This window comes from Heterodontus francisci, chromosome 31, assembly GCF_036365525.1.
Source record: "Heterodontus francisci isolate sHetFra1 chromosome 31, sHetFra1.hap1, whole genome shotgun sequence".
In the NCBI taxonomy this organism is placed as follows: Eukaryota; Metazoa; Chordata; class Chondrichthyes; order Heterodontiformes; family Heterodontidae; genus Heterodontus; species Heterodontus francisci.
The window spans coordinates 41,476,665-41,494,045 of NC_090401.1; the positions used below are offsets into that span (position 1 = coordinate 41,476,665).

The 17,381-nt window shown below is 43.4% G+C and overlaps 1 protein-coding gene across 2 annotated transcripts in view; it reads left to right on the forward strand.

Moving 5' to 3' along the window:
* Positions 1 to 478: 478 nt before the first annotated feature.
* The window catches only part of mfsd2ab (MFSD2 lysolipid transporter A, lysophospholipid b), a 52,660-nt gene continuing 35,757 nt past the window's right edge, over positions 479 to 17,381 (forward strand). Inside the window, exons 1-3 of one of the 2 annotated variants that reach the window (XM_068011376.1) lie at positions 479 to 698; positions 5,299 to 5,424; positions 6,623 to 6,747. In XM_068011376.1, the coding sequence (XP_067867477.1) occupies positions 606 to 698; positions 5,299 to 5,424; positions 6,623 to 6,747 (344 nt within the window). In that variant the 5' untranslated portion in view covers positions 479 to 605. Of the gene's footprint in view, positions 699 to 5,298; positions 5,425 to 6,622; positions 6,748 to 17,381 lie in introns of those variants that run through there. The other variant, XM_068011377.1, reaches the window with a different exon arrangement.

The window sequence follows — 17,381 nt, forward strand, 5'->3', positions numbered from 1 at the left end:
TATCTGCAGACTGCAGTTTGAGAACCTTATACTAGCAGATCCTGGTGTACAATTAAAGATGTAGTAGAATCAATGTGGGCAACAATGCCAAGAACAGCCCTTTCCAAACTTCCAAGCTCACAAAATGCAAACAAGCATAAAAGCCTACATGGGGCTGAATGGCCTTTTGAATTACAGGGTCTGCGAGCTGTAGACGTCTCACGTGTTTGGACACCCCGAGTTAGAAAACACTTTTTAAAGTTTCTATTCTGATCAAGAGTCTCTTAGTTAAAACTCCCCCCCCCCCCCCCCTCCCACCTCAGATACCGACAGAACAGATGTGTAATTTTCCCACCTTTTGTTTGTTTGTGTTTAATCATGAAACGATGTGTTCCATGTCTGTGGATTTGCATTGGATGTTTCATGCTGTACTATGTTGTGAAAGCGCAGCCAGCAGTTCCCGGTCAGGATATGCTATCAGCGTGCGTGAGCAAAGGAAAAATGATCACACCCTTTGTTGCTTACGTGGGTGCCACAGCAAAACCGATGGGCGGGAAAAGAAAGACAACTCGTTCATTCACCAAGTCTACGATGACGAGCCGTAACTAAAGCCACTTCCATGTACTATGGCAAAGGGAGAAGGTGGAGAGACTTACAGCGCCGCGGCCAGTTTCCTACAGCCCAAGACAATAACGCCGGACGATCGGAGAGTGAAACAGGTAAAGATAAAAGGAACCACTGCTTCCCAAACTTTACAGGACTCAAAAAGTAGGAATAACTGACAAGGTACTGATCCAGAATGTGGAACGACATTTACTTAAAAATATATACTTTTAATGAAAATCAAACAATTTTTGTGAGGTGATTTTTCCCCCTTTTTTAAAGCCAGTTAAAGGGGCAAAATTGTCATTTGAAAATCAGTGTGTTCAGCTTCGTGGCACCTCAGAGCGCCGGTCAATCAACTTTCCAACTTGTGATCCAAATTAATTTTTAATAACTACTTTTACAACTCATGCTTCCTTTTGTCAGTTATAAGAAAGCAGAGACTCCATTGCTTTTTTCAATGGAAGCCAGAGTGAACTCGCGGTTTCTGGTGAATGAGACGCGAACTCAAAAACGCTGCATTTCAATTGGAAACCGTTTAGGGGAGGGAGGGGTAATAGAAAAACTTGTGTGAAGCTTGAACGAAAACTTCCAGCAATGTTGTAGCAAGTTGAGAAAAGCCCTCTGAAATATCGTTATTCCCTTGGTAATAATTGAAGAGAGACGGTGTTATACATTGGGGATTAATCTAATGCTTGCTCGTATAAGGCAATGAGGGCGAATCGCCCCATGCCTGGCTTTGCCATGTGTTCGCCAGCAAGTTGTGGACTCCCTGTCTTCGCTGTTTGATTGGCCTGTCGTTTAGAGGTGTGTGTCTCTCTGGCCACTCACTCCCCAACAGGCCGGCCTTATAAACTCCCCATAAACCGATTGCCGGAAGCAGCCACCGCGATCATTGCAAACTATTCTGTTATCCATATGATTGTGCAAAATGTCCCTTAGCCATCAAGTGAGCCAACAGACGTTTATGCCCCGATTTGAAGACGAATCCGCCTAACCCGTGCAGTTTAACATCCTCTACATTTTGTTTTGTTGTAGTGAGTAAACTTTTCAAAAGTCAGCCCTGGGAGCTACTATACCTCAATGTGCAGTGTCCATTAGTCTTAAGTTCTGGAGGCGATGATTAGATATGTAACGTTGTACACTTACTTCTAGGCGACCCGACAGAGGGAGCATGTTTGACTTTTACATGATCCAAGCAGCAAAATAAAAACAGAAAATGCTGGAAATACTTAGCAGGTCTGGCAGTATTTGAGGAGAGAGATGCAGAGTTAATGCTTCAGGTCGATGCCCCTTCATCTGAATCGTTCATCTGAAATGTTATGATGAAGGGTCATTGATCTGAAATGTTAACTCTGTTCTTCTCTCCCCAGATGCTGCCAGACCTGCTGAGTATTTCCAGCATTTTTGTTTTTATTTCAGATTTCCAGCATCCACGGTATTTTGCTTTTGCATGATTTAAGCGCCATCTTTCTTCAACACTTCTTGAAGAAGTGTGAGTGGAAATAACCAACTGCTTCAGATAAAACTTAGGGAGATCTGAAATAAGACCACAGCAGTTTGGTGGGTTTCTGAGACATGAACTTGACCTTTCTTCAGAACCCAAGACAGTGTCATTTCCCTGGGAGGAAACCTCAGAGATTGCACTTTGCTCAATTACTTTAAAAAGTGCAAGGGAAGGGGGCAACAGAATCCCCCGGTTATAAATCAGCAGCTGATTTGTTTCTGGATCTAAAGTAACAATCTTGCATGCCAGAATCATTTTATTGCTTTTCAAACCATCCATTTACTCCAGTAAAATGCATGGAGTGCATTGGATTTGGGAGGAATTCGGGTAAATAATACAGCCTTTTTATTCCAGGGAAACTAAGAATTCAAGACTCTCATTTCAATTTATATTACACTTTTAGATTCCCCTGCCCTCTTCAAGATTTTCCCCTAAACTGGTCAGACCCAAAGCAAAGTACAAAGTTGTAGTTGTGCTTGTAACCCTAGAGCAATTAAATTATATGTTTTCTGAAATGATTTGTGCACACTTTGAGCACCAGAAAGTAGTATGTCAGCTATAATACTGAAACTAGAGCACTAGAGGAAGACAGTAACTGAGATTTCCCCCCATCACAACTTCTGACTTATGTTGGATTACTATGGATGTCACCTGTCGATGAATGTCTTGCCCAAGTGGCTATTCTTCATCAGTGATTGTCAGCAGGCTTTTTGACTCAGCAGGGCATTGCAGCTGAATCAGTTCCCGTTCTTGCCTGGTGTCCACAATTTTGCAGCACGAGTCACTGAATGGCGACAGGAGCAGGAATTCGTGCTATTTTGCCTCTGTTTAATTTAATATTATGTGGACCATGCTATTCACTTTCGCTGGTAACCATTTGTGAATCTGCTAAAAACAGTACAAACAGGCAGTTGAATAAGGGACCTTCAGGCCTGTTTAATTCAGTGTAAATACACTATGTAATGTGGTGCTGCAGATTCTACTGCTGGAGAATGTTTACTCTGTGGCTTGATATGTTAACAGCGGGATTAGATTATAATGTAGTAAGTACTTCACAGCACATTTTCTAATTACAAGTAAGTGTGTGGACAGAGCAAGTCGAAAATAGTCTAAAATTCTTAATTAGAAAGGTTGTGGAACCAAATTGTTTAGAATAGTGCAGTACAAAAGTACACCACTTACGAACTTGAATTTGAGCTTTCATACATCTATTATTTTGAGTTGTGTGTGTTTTCTATTTTTACGGTAACTCTGTTTTGTAACCTGTTTTCCCCGGAATAATTCTTTGGGAGTTAGAAAACCCTTCACTTTCAGTGACTGACAGAGTTTCTGTTTCTGGTATCAAAATGCCTTTGGACATTTCTCATGAGCTTTTATTTGTGAATTCTGTCCTATTCTTATGCTAATTCTTTCCTCTTCTGCTGAAGGCAGAGGGAAGTGAGAAAGAATCAATCAGTATACAGTTAGAATGGTTGCAGTATAGAAGGGGACCATTTGGCCTGTAATGTCCATGCAGGCTTCCAGCAAGAGAAACTCAGTTAGTCCCACACCCTGCCCTTTCCCCATAGCCATGCAAATGTTTTCTCTTCAGGTGCTTATCCAATTCCCATTTGAAAGCCCCAATTGAATCTGCCTCCACTATACTCTCAGGTAGTGCATTCCACATCCTAACCACTCAGTGCATTAAAAAAAAATCCTCATTTCCTCATTGGCAAAGGAACCAATCACCTTAAATCGGTATCCTCTCAGTCTCGACCCTTCTGTCAATGGGAACAGTTTCTCTGTATTCTGTCCAGATCTCTCATGATTTTGAACACCTCTCTCAAATCTCCTCTCAACCTTCTCCAAGGAGAACAACCCTAGCTTCTCCAATCTATCCATGTAATTAAAGTTTCTCATCCCTGGAACCATTCTCGTCAACCTTTTCTACACCCTCTCTAAAGCTTTGACATCCTTCCTAAAATGCGGTATCCAGAATTGGACACAATCCAGTTGAAGCCAAACTATTGTTTTATAAAGGTTCATCATAACTTCCTTGCTTTTGTACTTTATGCCTCTGTTTATAAAGCCCAGGATCCCTTATGCCTTTTTAACTACTTTCTCAACCTGCTCTGCCACCTTCAATGATTTATGCACATATACCCCCAGGACTCTCTGTTCCTGCACCCCCTTTAGAATTGTATCCTTTATTTTATATTACCTCTCCTTGTTCTTCCCACCAAAATGTACCAGTTTACATTTCTCTGCATTAAATTTCATTTACTGCATGTCTGCCCATTCCACCAGCCTATTCAAGTCCTCTTGAAGTCCATTACTATCCTCCTCATAGTTCACATCTCATGTGCAAATTTTGAAATTGTGCCCTGTACACTCAAGTCTCGGTCATTAATATATATCAAGAAAAGTAGTGGCCTTAGTACCGACCCGTGGCGAACTCCACTGTATACCTTCCTCCAGTTCAAAGACCAACTGTTCACCACTACCCTATCTCCTATTACTCAGCTAACTTTGTATCCATCTAACACTTCCCTTTTTATTCCTGGGTACTTCTGGTGTATTGCTCGAGCGGCAATTCTTTGTGTTAATAAGGTGCTCAGTTCTGGGGACATCATAGTTGAACTCAATCCTGTCCACGCAAGTATATTGGCTAATACTAGTCACCGGTTAGTAATCAGGAGCAGGAAACTTGACTCTTCCTCGCCTGTACCAACATCCACCCTCCACACTACACAAGAGTACTGGGATCAATCATACTGTCAGAACTGTCATGATGGCTGAGATCAGTTAACTCAACACACACTGGGAATCAAACCTGGAACCTCTGGTCCATATGGTTCCACTATATGTTAGTATTACCAATTGACCTATTGTGGAGCTATTTTTTAAAAACCTGTTATTGAGAATTATTAGACCGAAAATCTCCGGTGTTCCCTAAAAATAGGACAGACATAACAGACAAATTATTTTAAGGAACACAGATGAAATCGGGCATTTTGTGTGTAATAATTCTCGTATTTGTCCGTCCTGATAGAACGTGGAAATAATAGCTGTTCTTGATTCAAATAGACAGTGGAGCCAGTATCGAACTTTTTTGAATATTGTCAGCAAATAAGATAGAAACTCCCTGCAGATGCCATCATTGATAGTGTAGCCCAATGTGTGATAGCTCATATTGTTTTTTTAAAACATATCTCACTCTTTCCTTTCAGAGGGAAGTGAGAAAGAATCTATCAGTATGTAATAAGCTATGTTATGCTATTGGTGGAGCACCCTACCAGATAACAGGATGTGCCATTGGATTCTTCCTACAAATTTACCTGTTGGATGTAGCACAGGTGAGTCCTGCTGATTCAATAATACTGATATGCATTGTTTTCATAAAATAGTTAGTCCAGGTTAATGATTGCACTTCTCATTTCAGTCAGCAATGTGAAATAGTCAGTGTTTACATTTCTAATATTAGTTATCACTAGGGAAATGGTGCCAGGCAGTTCAAAAGATAATTTTATGCCAAATACCTGATGAGTCTTGCTGATTATTTGAACTTGCAAATCTTATGCATGGAATTCACCACAAGTCTGGACCAATACAGTATTTACACCCAGCATGTTCTGATACCTATATTGTATACTGAAGTTGTGTGAATTAAAAGTTGCTGAAAGCTTGTAGATTCTATACTGGCAATCGCATTATTTAATTATTGCAAAAAAATATTTTCTGGAACTGAGAAATATCTTCAACTATGATGGTGGCGTGTAGCTATTTCTGCATGGGGGAGATAAAGACATTTCAATTAAATGAGTAATTCTCAAAAGTCATTAGCTGCTATATATGCACATTATGTATCAAATGCTTCCTCTACTGTTCTTCCTCCACCCAGTCCCCCATCTCCAATACAATGAGCAGTTATGCTATATGATGAAAAAGATGCCAGATTTAATCCACAGTCTGTTTTCAGTTAGCTGATTTTAGCTGGTTGGTAGGGGTTTTACAGTTGACCTCTGCACCTGGGTTAGCGAGAGAGAATTTGAGGTTCCTGCTCCTTATTGCTCTCCAAGAATCTCTGCTGGGAATGAATGTGTGTGAGGGTTAAGTAGAGACAGGATCAGGCTGGGCTGTGATTTCCCCATGATAAAGTGAGCCTTGAAAATGAGTGTCAATAAGGTACATGAATAATGGCCCAGTGAATGGGGGACCAGAGGATACTCAGCACTCAGACAGTAGCTCAAGATGGAGTTAATTCCATAAGGAAAAGGGAGAAAATTGGTGAGGAGGAGAAAAACAGCAAAATGAATCTTGTCAGCTAAGTTCATCTGTAGTTGCTCACAGATACTTGCAAAGATAGTAAGTTAACCCATGCATTGAATGTCACAGATAGCATTTGGACAATCATAAAATGTATTGTAGGTACAAATGTTTGTGCTGAACAGTGCAGTACATTTATCTTCTATTGTAGGCCAATTTATTTTTGTACAGTTAAAAAGAGTCATTTTATTCTGCTTATCTGTGTATCCACATTTTCTTGTAACACAGCTTGATCCATCATCTGCATCCTTGATCCTCTTCATTGGCCGAGCCTGGGATGCCATCACTGATCCATCTGTTGGTTTTCTCATAAGCAGAAGTAAATGGACAAGATTCGGGAGACTGTTGCCATGGTAAGAAGGTTTTTGTGATTCAGAGTTTCACATGTATATTACTGATGAGAATCAGCAGGGGTGGAAAAACTTTTATCTGTGTAAAGTTATTCACTAAATGCAAAACAAGAGGCTATACAAACTTAAGTCTGCATATTTGCATAAACCATGCATTTCCTATTTAATGTTGGCTCACTGATCACACTTCAATGCAGGTCGTAATGTTATGCTATAAATGTGGCAGTCCAAAGTCAAACCTCATTCTTACAAATGCCTCGGAACTGTCAAAAGCTGTGATTATCAGGGGTTTACCTTCAAAGTTTCAGCTCTGACTGACTATAATGGAGCTTCTGTTGTCACCATAGAATGTCTTATAATAGTGAGAAGTTTGTAGTAAGAATCTGTGTCATTTTAACTCATTTAAAATGTCTTATTTGGCCCATGGGCAAGAGGTATGACTAAGGCCTTAGACCACACAACTAAATCCATAGACCATTACTTTTGTCTTATTTCACAGTATTAGAAATGTGCTGATTCTCTTCTAACAACATTCCTGAGCTCATGATAAAAATGTTTCAATTTGAATTCAGTAGCAAAGTTAGAAAGTTCTGTTTTTGCAAACACAAATAATTTGCTGCTGATCAGGGAGTTTAGATAATAGCCTAAAATTTCCACCCGGCATGGCTCGGACACGGATCGCAATGGAATGAAACTTCTGCCTGACAGTTTGACCTCTTTGTGATCCTGCCCCCGATCTTTGGAGCAGATATTCTGTGCCAGTAGAACAGAGGCAGACGCCCAGCTTTGCTGTTGGAGAATCAGAGCGGCACACTGACGCCCCAAGGGCCTTATGAGGCCCAAATTTAAAATATTTGAAGAAATTGAGACCTCCCGCAGGGAATGGAGGGACAATCTTCTAAAGGTAATCAATCCCCTGGGATCAATTACGTTTAAGCTTACACTTATCTGGAGCCATCAGGTGAGTGAGAATGGTCCAAAGAAGGGAGAGTTGAGTGGAATTTTCAGAGTGCATCAAATTTGTTCCGAGACACACTCTAAATAGTTGTGCTCCCAGACCAGCCTTCCTACATAACTAAGATCAGCTAGAAACCTGACAGATCTGGGCTCCACTCTAAATTGCACTGTGTGTCACAACTATGCTGAAATCATGCTGTCCCCAGACCCACCCCCACCATCTTGAAGGAGGAAGGCAAAATTATTCTTCCTTTAATGTCTTTAGAATCAAAATTCTGGCTTCATGGCTGCGCCATTTTTCCCAAAAGTAAAGTTTTAGCTTGCATCTAAAGTTTTTTTTCTCCCTCTCCAAGGAGATTTCGTGGTGGCTGGTCAGTGTGTGGGTGTTGTAAATCATTAAGCTTCAGAGCGATAGTCTTTGGGTGGCGGCGACAGTTTGGTCTTGGAGCTTCTGATGTTATCCCACTATTTTTCGGCATTTTTAATTATCAGTCAGCAGCCTGACAATATTAAATAAACCCATGGGATGATTACAGATGCAACAGGTTGACTATCGTCATGTCTCATTGCTGATCTGTGGGGCGGTGGGTTAGAGATCCAAAACTTTGCTGCTCATATCCTAGCTTGCACCAAGTCCCATTCACCCATCGTGCTTGTGCTCGCTGACCTACATTAGCTTCCAATCCAGCAATGCCTTAATTTTAAAATTCTTATCCTTGTATCCGAATCCCGCCGTGGCCTGGCCCCTCCCAATCTTGGCCCTTGAACCCTTTGAGATCTCTGCATTCCTCCACCTGGACTCTTGTGCATCCCCAATTTCTTTTGCCCCACCTTAGGTGCTGTGCTTTCAGCTGCCTAGGCCCTAAGCTCTGGAATTCCCTCCCTGATCTCTCTTACTTCCTTTTAAGACGTTCCTTAAAACCTACCTCTTTGCCCAAGCTTTTGGTCCTCTGCCCTAATATCTCTTTATGTGACTGTCAAATTTGTCTGATAATGCTCCTATGAAATGCCTTGAGATGTTTTACTATGTTAAGGCTGTCGTTGAGATGTGATTGAGCAAAATTATTTAAACCTTGAACTAAACTTTCATCCTCCCATCAGACTTGTTGCTGTAACCATTTTGTTCCACCTCCAGAAAATTGCTCACTTATGCCCATGCCTTATTCCCCTCACAGCTGAAATACTTGTTCATTTGGCAATTAATTATTCTAATGCACCCAGGTGGCCACTCTGCTGCCCAACTCCAGCCGTTGAAAACTTCACCTAATCCCAAACTCTGGGCTGATTTGGAGACCATTATACATATCCAGAGGCTCATTCTAACCTATTTGAGTAACTTTCTCCAGCTATTAATCCAACTGCCATGCCTTCCATTCCTCTGACTCTGAATTATTGTTTGTTCGCTGCCCAGACTTGACTTCTCCACTGAACTGTTGGAGGCTGATCATTGACTCATTACATACTACTCTGAAATTCTGTTTCAAAACCATGCTGCCTTGCTATCTTTTGCTCTGCCTTTAAAAAGCTTGTAAAACACTATCCATCTGAACATGCCTTTGTTTTTCCAAACAAAATCCCTTCATTTCTCTGCTTGATGTTCAGTTTTCACCATTGTAAAGTGTTTGAAGAATTCTATTATAGGAGAAGCACCACATAAATCTGAGTTACAATAAAAAATGTAAGAAATTTGTAGCGAGTTTGGAATTTGTTTTGGTTGAGTGCTTGATAATGGATTAGAAGATTCTGAAGATTGGATTGAATTTCGTTGCAAAAGATTGACTATTTCATACTTTGAACACCAGCATGACGGGCAAAAGTGTTTCACTGCAAGCCCCAGAAAATGAAGGACCTTCACCCACAAGGATAATAATATTCACCATTCCACCATGTATTTTGGACTCCAGTTTGATTTGAACATGATAATCTTTTGAAGTAGCAAACTATTACCGAATTAAGTGATCCTGCGACAGCTCAAAGATTTATATCTGGAAGGAAATGCTGTGGTTTATTTGAAATTGCTGGAGACTATTTGATGTGTTAAAAGTAACTGAACCTTTGCCAGAAATTTTGAACAGGCCCTCAGTATGACAGCCCTGCCTGAAAAAGAAAAGCCCTGTCCAGTTTACTCAAATTAGAATTGTACTGAAATCAATGTCATTTTTTTGCATTCTATTTTTTTGTATCAAAATTCTGTAAGCAATACGTTGAACAGGAAACACAGTTTTAGTTTGCTGCTAGGGAGTGGTATCAGGCCAGGAGGAGCTGAGCAGCTGGAACACTGGAAATGTTGTACCTGCTGACCAGTGGCTGCTTGCATCTAAATGTCAGAAGATTAATTTCGATCAGCAAGTTTCCAAGTCTCTCTAAAGCCACTTTTTATATTTATATGTAGAGCCCGAGGAAAGCAGCACTCAAGCAGAGCCCAGCAATCTCTCTTCAATGATCTCTACTATTTATGGTGGTTGGTTTTATCGTCCTCAAAAACATCCCTGGTCTATCCATCCATTTCGTCAGCATACCCGCTGGCGGAACCTTCCAGGGGGCAGCATCCTAATTGGCAGCCTCCCCGATCACCATAATATTAAGATATTAAGGATAGCCGGCGGGCTTCCGATGCTGCAGGTCTGATCAGAGGGCCTGCAGCGATGTCAGGCTGACAGCCCCACTGGAATAGGAGGGTGCTGGCAGGCGGGTACAAGGCAGGCCCCAGCATGGAGGCGCCCTTTGTGTCATGAGGAAAATGAATGAAATAAAAAGGCCCGAAGCCAGTAGGGCCATCGGATTGGAGGGGAACCCCCTCCGAAGGACTATTAAATGGAAGGGGCTGCAGTCTGCATCTCGGTGGCCCCGCCATTGGAGCATGGAGTCTTCAGTTCCGATAGCCCCCTGGCCTGTGCCGGGAGGTCGCCTCAGTTCAGCCAGTGGCCTCAACACATGGTTGGGTGCAGCTCTGACGTCGGTGATATGTCAATGTAAAATGGCCCCTAAGTGGGGCCTTAGTTGCGGTAATTGGTTTCCCCTCTCCGAATGCAGGAATGTGTCAATGAGCTGTCCTGACATAGCACCCACCCCGCCACCCCCCCCCCACCCCTCCTCCACCCCCACACTGTTTTTCTGACCCCCATCTCAGATCCTGTCTCCATGTGGCCAGGAGAATTCAGCCCACAGTAACTTACACTCATAGGGATGGTCTTTGTGCAGCCGTCAAGGGCGGGAATGGTGGCCGAGGGTGGGGGGGGATGCCGGAGAATCACAACATAGCTGTCCACCTGGATTTTTTTAATGGCAGGAAAACACAATGGCGGTACTGTCACTGCAAAGCCACAGGAACTTATTTTAAATTGCTGAGATGCTGACATCCTGACACCAGGAGTGCCCGGTCCGATATTACCAGCAGCGGCAAGGCCTCATGGTGGCCCATCCCCCACCACCCAGCAGGACCCCAATTTGAATATTTAAATAACTTAAAATGATTGATTTAATTAAACTCACGTCGCCGCCTGATGTCTCACTGCAATCTTCGGCCCTGCATCCGGCGCTCCCGCCCCTTCGGATCCCCAACCGGGGAAATGAGGCAGAACACTTGTGGGAAGGGGCGGGGAGGTAAGTTTCTCAGTGCGGAGGGGGCTGGGGAAACGGGGTCAAATTGACGTCATGGGTGTAAGGGATGGTGGGAAGAGTTGGAGTTGAAAGTTTGTGCAGTTTGGGGGGGGAGAGATGGTCAGATGGTAAAGCTAAATGTTTTCAGGGGAAGAGAGAAAATAATTAATTTAGGTGTTATTGGGGGGTGTGGGAGAGGGGCAAAGAGATGTATTTATTTTAATTCCCAGGAGGGAAATTTCCCTTTCAAAATGGCATCAGCACCTGCGCACAGGCAGCTAACGCCATTACCGGCGACAGACACTCCGCCCCCTCTACGTGATTGGGGTGGGCGGCCCGCCCCGGGCTGCAAATGAGCCGCGGAACGGAAGATAGCGGCGGCTCTATGGCGTGCGGACCGCCGTTTTTTCATCTCATCGCCGATCTTGACAGCAAAATTATAAATTCCAGCCCAGAGAGTGAGATAAAGACTCGCGTTAGTTCCTGAGCTCTGTCATGTCCATCCCATTTGTGGCCCCTGTCTTGCGAGTTGCAATGTCTGCTGGTGCTCGTGGGAGAGCATGTGTTAACGAAAGCTCTCATCTCATTGGGATGTTAATGTAGGATGTGGTCACACTGACATAGCACTAAGGGAGAAGGGTGAGGTTAACATCTCACTATTAAGGCATAATGGCACATGGCTTTTAGACAATGAAGCCTAAAGATTTCAACAAAGCATCTTTTAATTATGTAACACAAAAGGTTTAATCCACACACATGAAACGCAAAGTCTTGCTATTTGCACTTTTTAATCCGTTTGCAGGCGCTCCTACGCGATATGATCCCAGCGGCAACAACTGGGCTGGAGGCAGGCTGCTGATCAGGCTGCCCTTGGCCTCTGATGACCTTGGCGGGCGTCCTCTGGCTGCCCGAGGCTTGGAAGGTCCTGGCTGCCTGGGAGGGTGTCTTGGACTAGTGCAGGACTCTCCTTAGGCATCAGGGCTGCTGGAGCTGGGCTCACTGGCAGAGGGGCTGAGGAGCCAGGAGCACCCTGAGAGCCCCCAGATGTGGCTGTCAGCCTCCGCCTTGCCGCTGCTGCATCAAGCTCATGGCCAAGACGGTGGTGTGCAGACCTGCACACCATTTGTGGGATCTGGCTCTTCATGAGGGTCGCCAACCTCTCTATGGAAAAAGGCATGCGCTCATAGGCCTGAGACAGGGCAGATGGCATGGCATGGATGGACTCTGCCATTGTCCGCTTGTGGCTGCGCATGGCCTCTGGCATCCCTGCCAGATTTTGTCCTATCCCTCTCTGCAACTCCAGCATGCCCTGTTCTGTTGACATCAGAGGCTCGTCATGATCCCGGGCTCAGCCTGGGCCTGGACACCCACATGCAGTTCTCCTGATGCCTAACAAGCGCTATGTGGGTCTCCAACATTAAAGCGCATGCCAACAATCTCCCCGTTGCCTACTGAGCAGTCACCTTGGATGCCCCACAGCTCCAAGGCCTCTTATTCAGCAGAGGTCGGTAGATGTACATCTGGGAATCCTCTACCTTTCTGGGACATCTCCCTCCTATTATGGGCCCTCTTGACCTGCAAGAGGAAGGATGGAGATGGTTGAGAATGGCACACAGATCAACATGACAGTTCAGCTCTTTTCAGCCCCTCAACCCCTACTGGTGGGGTCGGCGCCAACGTGTTTGATGGGAATGGCGCCCTTTACTTGACCTGCCACTGGGATCGGCAGCGGGCTCATTAAATGCAGCCCACAGTTTAAACTGCTTTTCTTAATCAAAACAGTGTTTTGAAAATCTTCAGCCAATGTTTTAAAAATCCTTTAGCTCAATTTTGGAAGAATGCCATGTGTGTGTTACAGCTCAACCCAGTTTCATCATATCACCATGATGTGAACATGTGGGTGTACAGACTGAATTCAAGGACAGGGAATGTTAGTCTCTCCTGCTGACACTCACTGTCCTGGGAGTTAAGGGGGGGGTGAGCTATGAAGGAAGGTGGCCTGTGACCGAGAGGCAGCCATGCATCTATCAGAAAGAGACAGACCCCCTAGGCACTCGAGCTATGCTGCATCACTGCCACCCTCCCCGTGTCACGCAACCTCCCGCATAGTCACATGCAATCCTCAAGAAGGCGACTGGTATGGAGCACTCACCTTGGCAGAACGCAGGAGGTCATTCACCCCCTTCCTGCACTGGACCCAGATGTGCTGGGTGACTCCATAGCCGCTGACCTCCTCTGCGACCTCCACCCAGGCTGGCTTGGTCAGGCAGGAAGACCTCTTCTTACCTTCATGGGGGGAAAGGAACCTCCTGCCTTTCCCTTATAGCCTGCAGGAGAATCTGCAGGAGGCATCACTGAACCACAGGGCCACCCTGTGTCTTTGTTCTGACATTGTCTTCTGTCGATGGAGGGGGTGGGGGGGGGGGCGGGGTGGGGGGGATGTAGGACAAAGATGTATGCTGCACCGTATGCAGGACAGGAGTGATTGCAGGGCTGACAGGCCTTTACATATGGCGCCAGCACCTGCTCCGGAGTCATCTGTGGCCGTAATCAACGCATCGCCTCCCGTCACATGCAAAATGGGCACCCACCATGTAATCGCGGTGGGGTCGGCGCCAACTTGTTGGATGGGAACGGCGCCCTTTACTTGACCCACCACTGGGATCGGCAGCGGGCTCATTAAATTCAGCCCATAGTTTAAACTGCTTTTCTTAATCAAAACAGCATTTTGAAAATCTTCAGCCAATTTTTTAAAAATCCTTTAGCTCAATTTTGGAAGAATGTCATGTGCGTGTTACAGCTCAACCCAGTTTCATCATATCACCATGATGTGAATATGTGGGTGTACAGACTGAATTCAAGGACAGGGAATGTTAGTCACAAAAACACCCCCTAGACAGCTCATCACCCCTCCGATCACAGTGGGAATGTGTGCACTTGAAGAAGACCTAAACTCTTTCTATCACCCGAGTGGATGGGAAGAGGACAGAACCCACCTTGTGATGAATTGATTTCAAATTTATACCTAACATCTGTCATGATGCACCCTTCAATAACTGTGACCACTAGTAATTAACTCCCGTCTGCCCATATCCAGTGTTGCATATTCCCTTTATCCACAGACTCCAAACAAAGAACATCCTCACAATCGTAGCTCCATTTTAAAATCCCAGCGTATCAGACCAGCAACAATTTTACAGGCACAAGACATAATGTAGAAATAGTTTCAGAAATATAGCCTGATGCAAGACCAAGATTGCACAGGTTGTGGATCGAGTTAGATCTTGGGCTAAATATCACATGGATGGTTCCTGCAAGATATTAGACATCTTGTGACAGACGTATTTTAAAGGTCTGTTTGGACGTCAGTTGGTTATGTCTTTAGCTTTTTGATTGGTGTCTGAGGTGTGTTGGTGTTTTCAGTGGCTGGTTTCACAACAGCAGAAGAAAATTCCATTGTTGAACTTTGTCTGAGGAGCAATTGAAAGGAAATAACTGGCAACTGAATTTTGGAGTAGCAGTGGAACATGCAAGATTTTAAAAAAGTACAGCGTTTATATTTCTTTCTGGCACATGCATATCTGAAAACAGACACTGGATTCATTCCAGATCCACTGAAGTCAACACTGTGGGAAAAACAATGATCGCATGCCTGGGAAAGTTCACTTTTCTGGAAACTGTCTGCAGTATTTGTCTGATTTAAGGAGCACTCTTAATTGAAACAAAAATGTACCTATGTTACATATTAATTAACAATAATCAGTCATCCAGTATTTCTCATTAAATTCCAGATGCAAGTAAATTGCTGCTGTTCTAGTTCAAACTACAATGAAACAGGTTTCTTGAGTGAGGAACGGTAGATAGGGCTACTTCACTGATGCCACTGTTACCGTTGTTTGTTGCTGAAGCTCCAGTTTCTCATGGAAATCAGTATCACTGCTTAAGTGCAGATACATACCTGACCTGTACAAATGCAATGAAACTACGACTTTCAGAGTAAAGCAACATGCTAATTCTGTGCAGCTTATTTCATCCAGAGCACACAAATCCAATTAGTGGTTTGAGGTCACTGTGTTGGTAGGGGGTAAAGGGAGGGACGAGTAGAGTCAGATTTGTCTGTATAATCAGTCCACGTGTTTATGATATGTTAAATCCAACTCAGACCAGGGCAGACACATCAATCCTCAATAGCCCTCAGTTTGAGGGTTTAATCAGAGACAGCGCCATAGAGTCATTTGTGGCACAGAAAGAAGCCATTTGGCCTATCTAGTCCATGCCAGCTCTGCACGGAGCTATCCAGTCAGTCCCACTTCCCGGCTCAATCCCTGTAGCCCTGCAGGTCTATTTCTCTCAGATGGCCATCCAACTTTCTCTTGAAGCTAGTGATAGTCTCTGCTTGTGGGTAGCAAGTTCCAAGTTATTACCACCCGCTGTGTAAAAAAAAAGTGCTTCCTCATATTCCCCCTGCATCTTTTGCCCAAAACTTTCAATCTGTGTCCCCAAGTCCTTGTACCATTTGTTAATGGAATATAACTTATCTAAGTCTGTCATAATCATGTACACTTCTATTAAATCTCCAGTATGAGTATCTGTTTCAAATGTAGTGTCATACAACCAGCGTAGTTTTGAATTTATGCAGACACCAGAGCAAACTCTCAGCCTAAATTAGTAGCATGTGATACAAGCACAAGACCTTTTTTCTTCTTGACAGATTTGTTGTATTATGGTTTTCTCTTGTCCAGTTTACGAAAGTCAAATGTCATGTTTCAGTGTATATTTCAGCTTATGTGGCACATGAGGATTGGATTAGATTGGAATAGAGTGGGCTGGGTTAGTATCTAGTTTAGCTTCTGCACATGTTATGTTAACCAACGCGAACTAGCAGACTTGAGTAATTCTATCCCAAAAAATACTGTGATGGCATATGAAGGGATAAAAGTAAGAAGCAAGGGGCATTGTAATATGCCTGTGTCAAGAATAACATGAGGAAGCAAATCCTGATTTAAACCTTAACCTCTGTTTAAAACATTCACAAGGCAGAATTTTCATGTTTTGTATTGTTAGAGATTTTTAAAGTCTGATTCTTTAAGGATCCTTTATTATTGGTTTATAAAACACAGGTTTTTTTAAGATTATATTTTTAGCATCAAAAGCCAAGAGAAATTTGGGGAGGGACTATCGACCCCAAAATACCCAGGTAAAATTTGGAACACATCCATTAAAAATCAGTTTGTATTTGGAGCCTTGGTAAAACTGAAGACTCGAAGGTGCAGTTAAGCTAAATAACAAGTAACAATTATTTAATTCCTAAATTGCAATTCAGCAAATCTGGACGACCTTAGCAAACTTAGGAAGCATCTGGTTACAGATATGACTGGACTGTGGCGGAAGTGAGAATTTGAAATCCATTAATTGCTCTACAACTGGTTAAGCACTAACTGTATACTTGCCAGTTCACAAAACAACCCAGCGTAAGCTTAAAAAGAAACTGGCCTTAAGTGCACCAACAAATCTGATAGAATGAGTTTGACCTCCACAGAGGAGCAGTCGCTGCTTAAATACTAAACTCACCCCAAAAGTTGAGTATGACACTGGAAGTTGGGACCCAGGATACATGTACAGCATGCAATGTGTGTGCAGACATTAAAAATGTGATGGTGTGCACCTGAGGACCTGATATTTGGTGTCACAAATGGGGAGAATTTGGGCTTTTTCTTTCAAAAATGTGTTTTTTTTTAAACTGACAACTAACCTGAAAAAAACCTCAGAACTCTAATTCAGTTTTTTTTAAAAAGAGCGTTTAATGATCTATACGTTTAAAAGAAAGCTGGAGACTTGAGCCAGCTAATTTGCTTGATCCAAAGTCTGAAACTGATCCAAGCTTTGCAAATTTGGATGAGTGCCTTTAATGCAGATTAAATATCAGCCATTCAGATTTTTGAAAGACTTGGTAATTCAGTTTTAGCACTAGATTTATGGAGCTGAATTTAGTGAGCCCGTCACGGGTCCCGGTGGCGGACCCGGAAATGTATGCCATTGGCGTTAGTCACATGGGTGGCCAGCCCTCTGCGATCATGCGG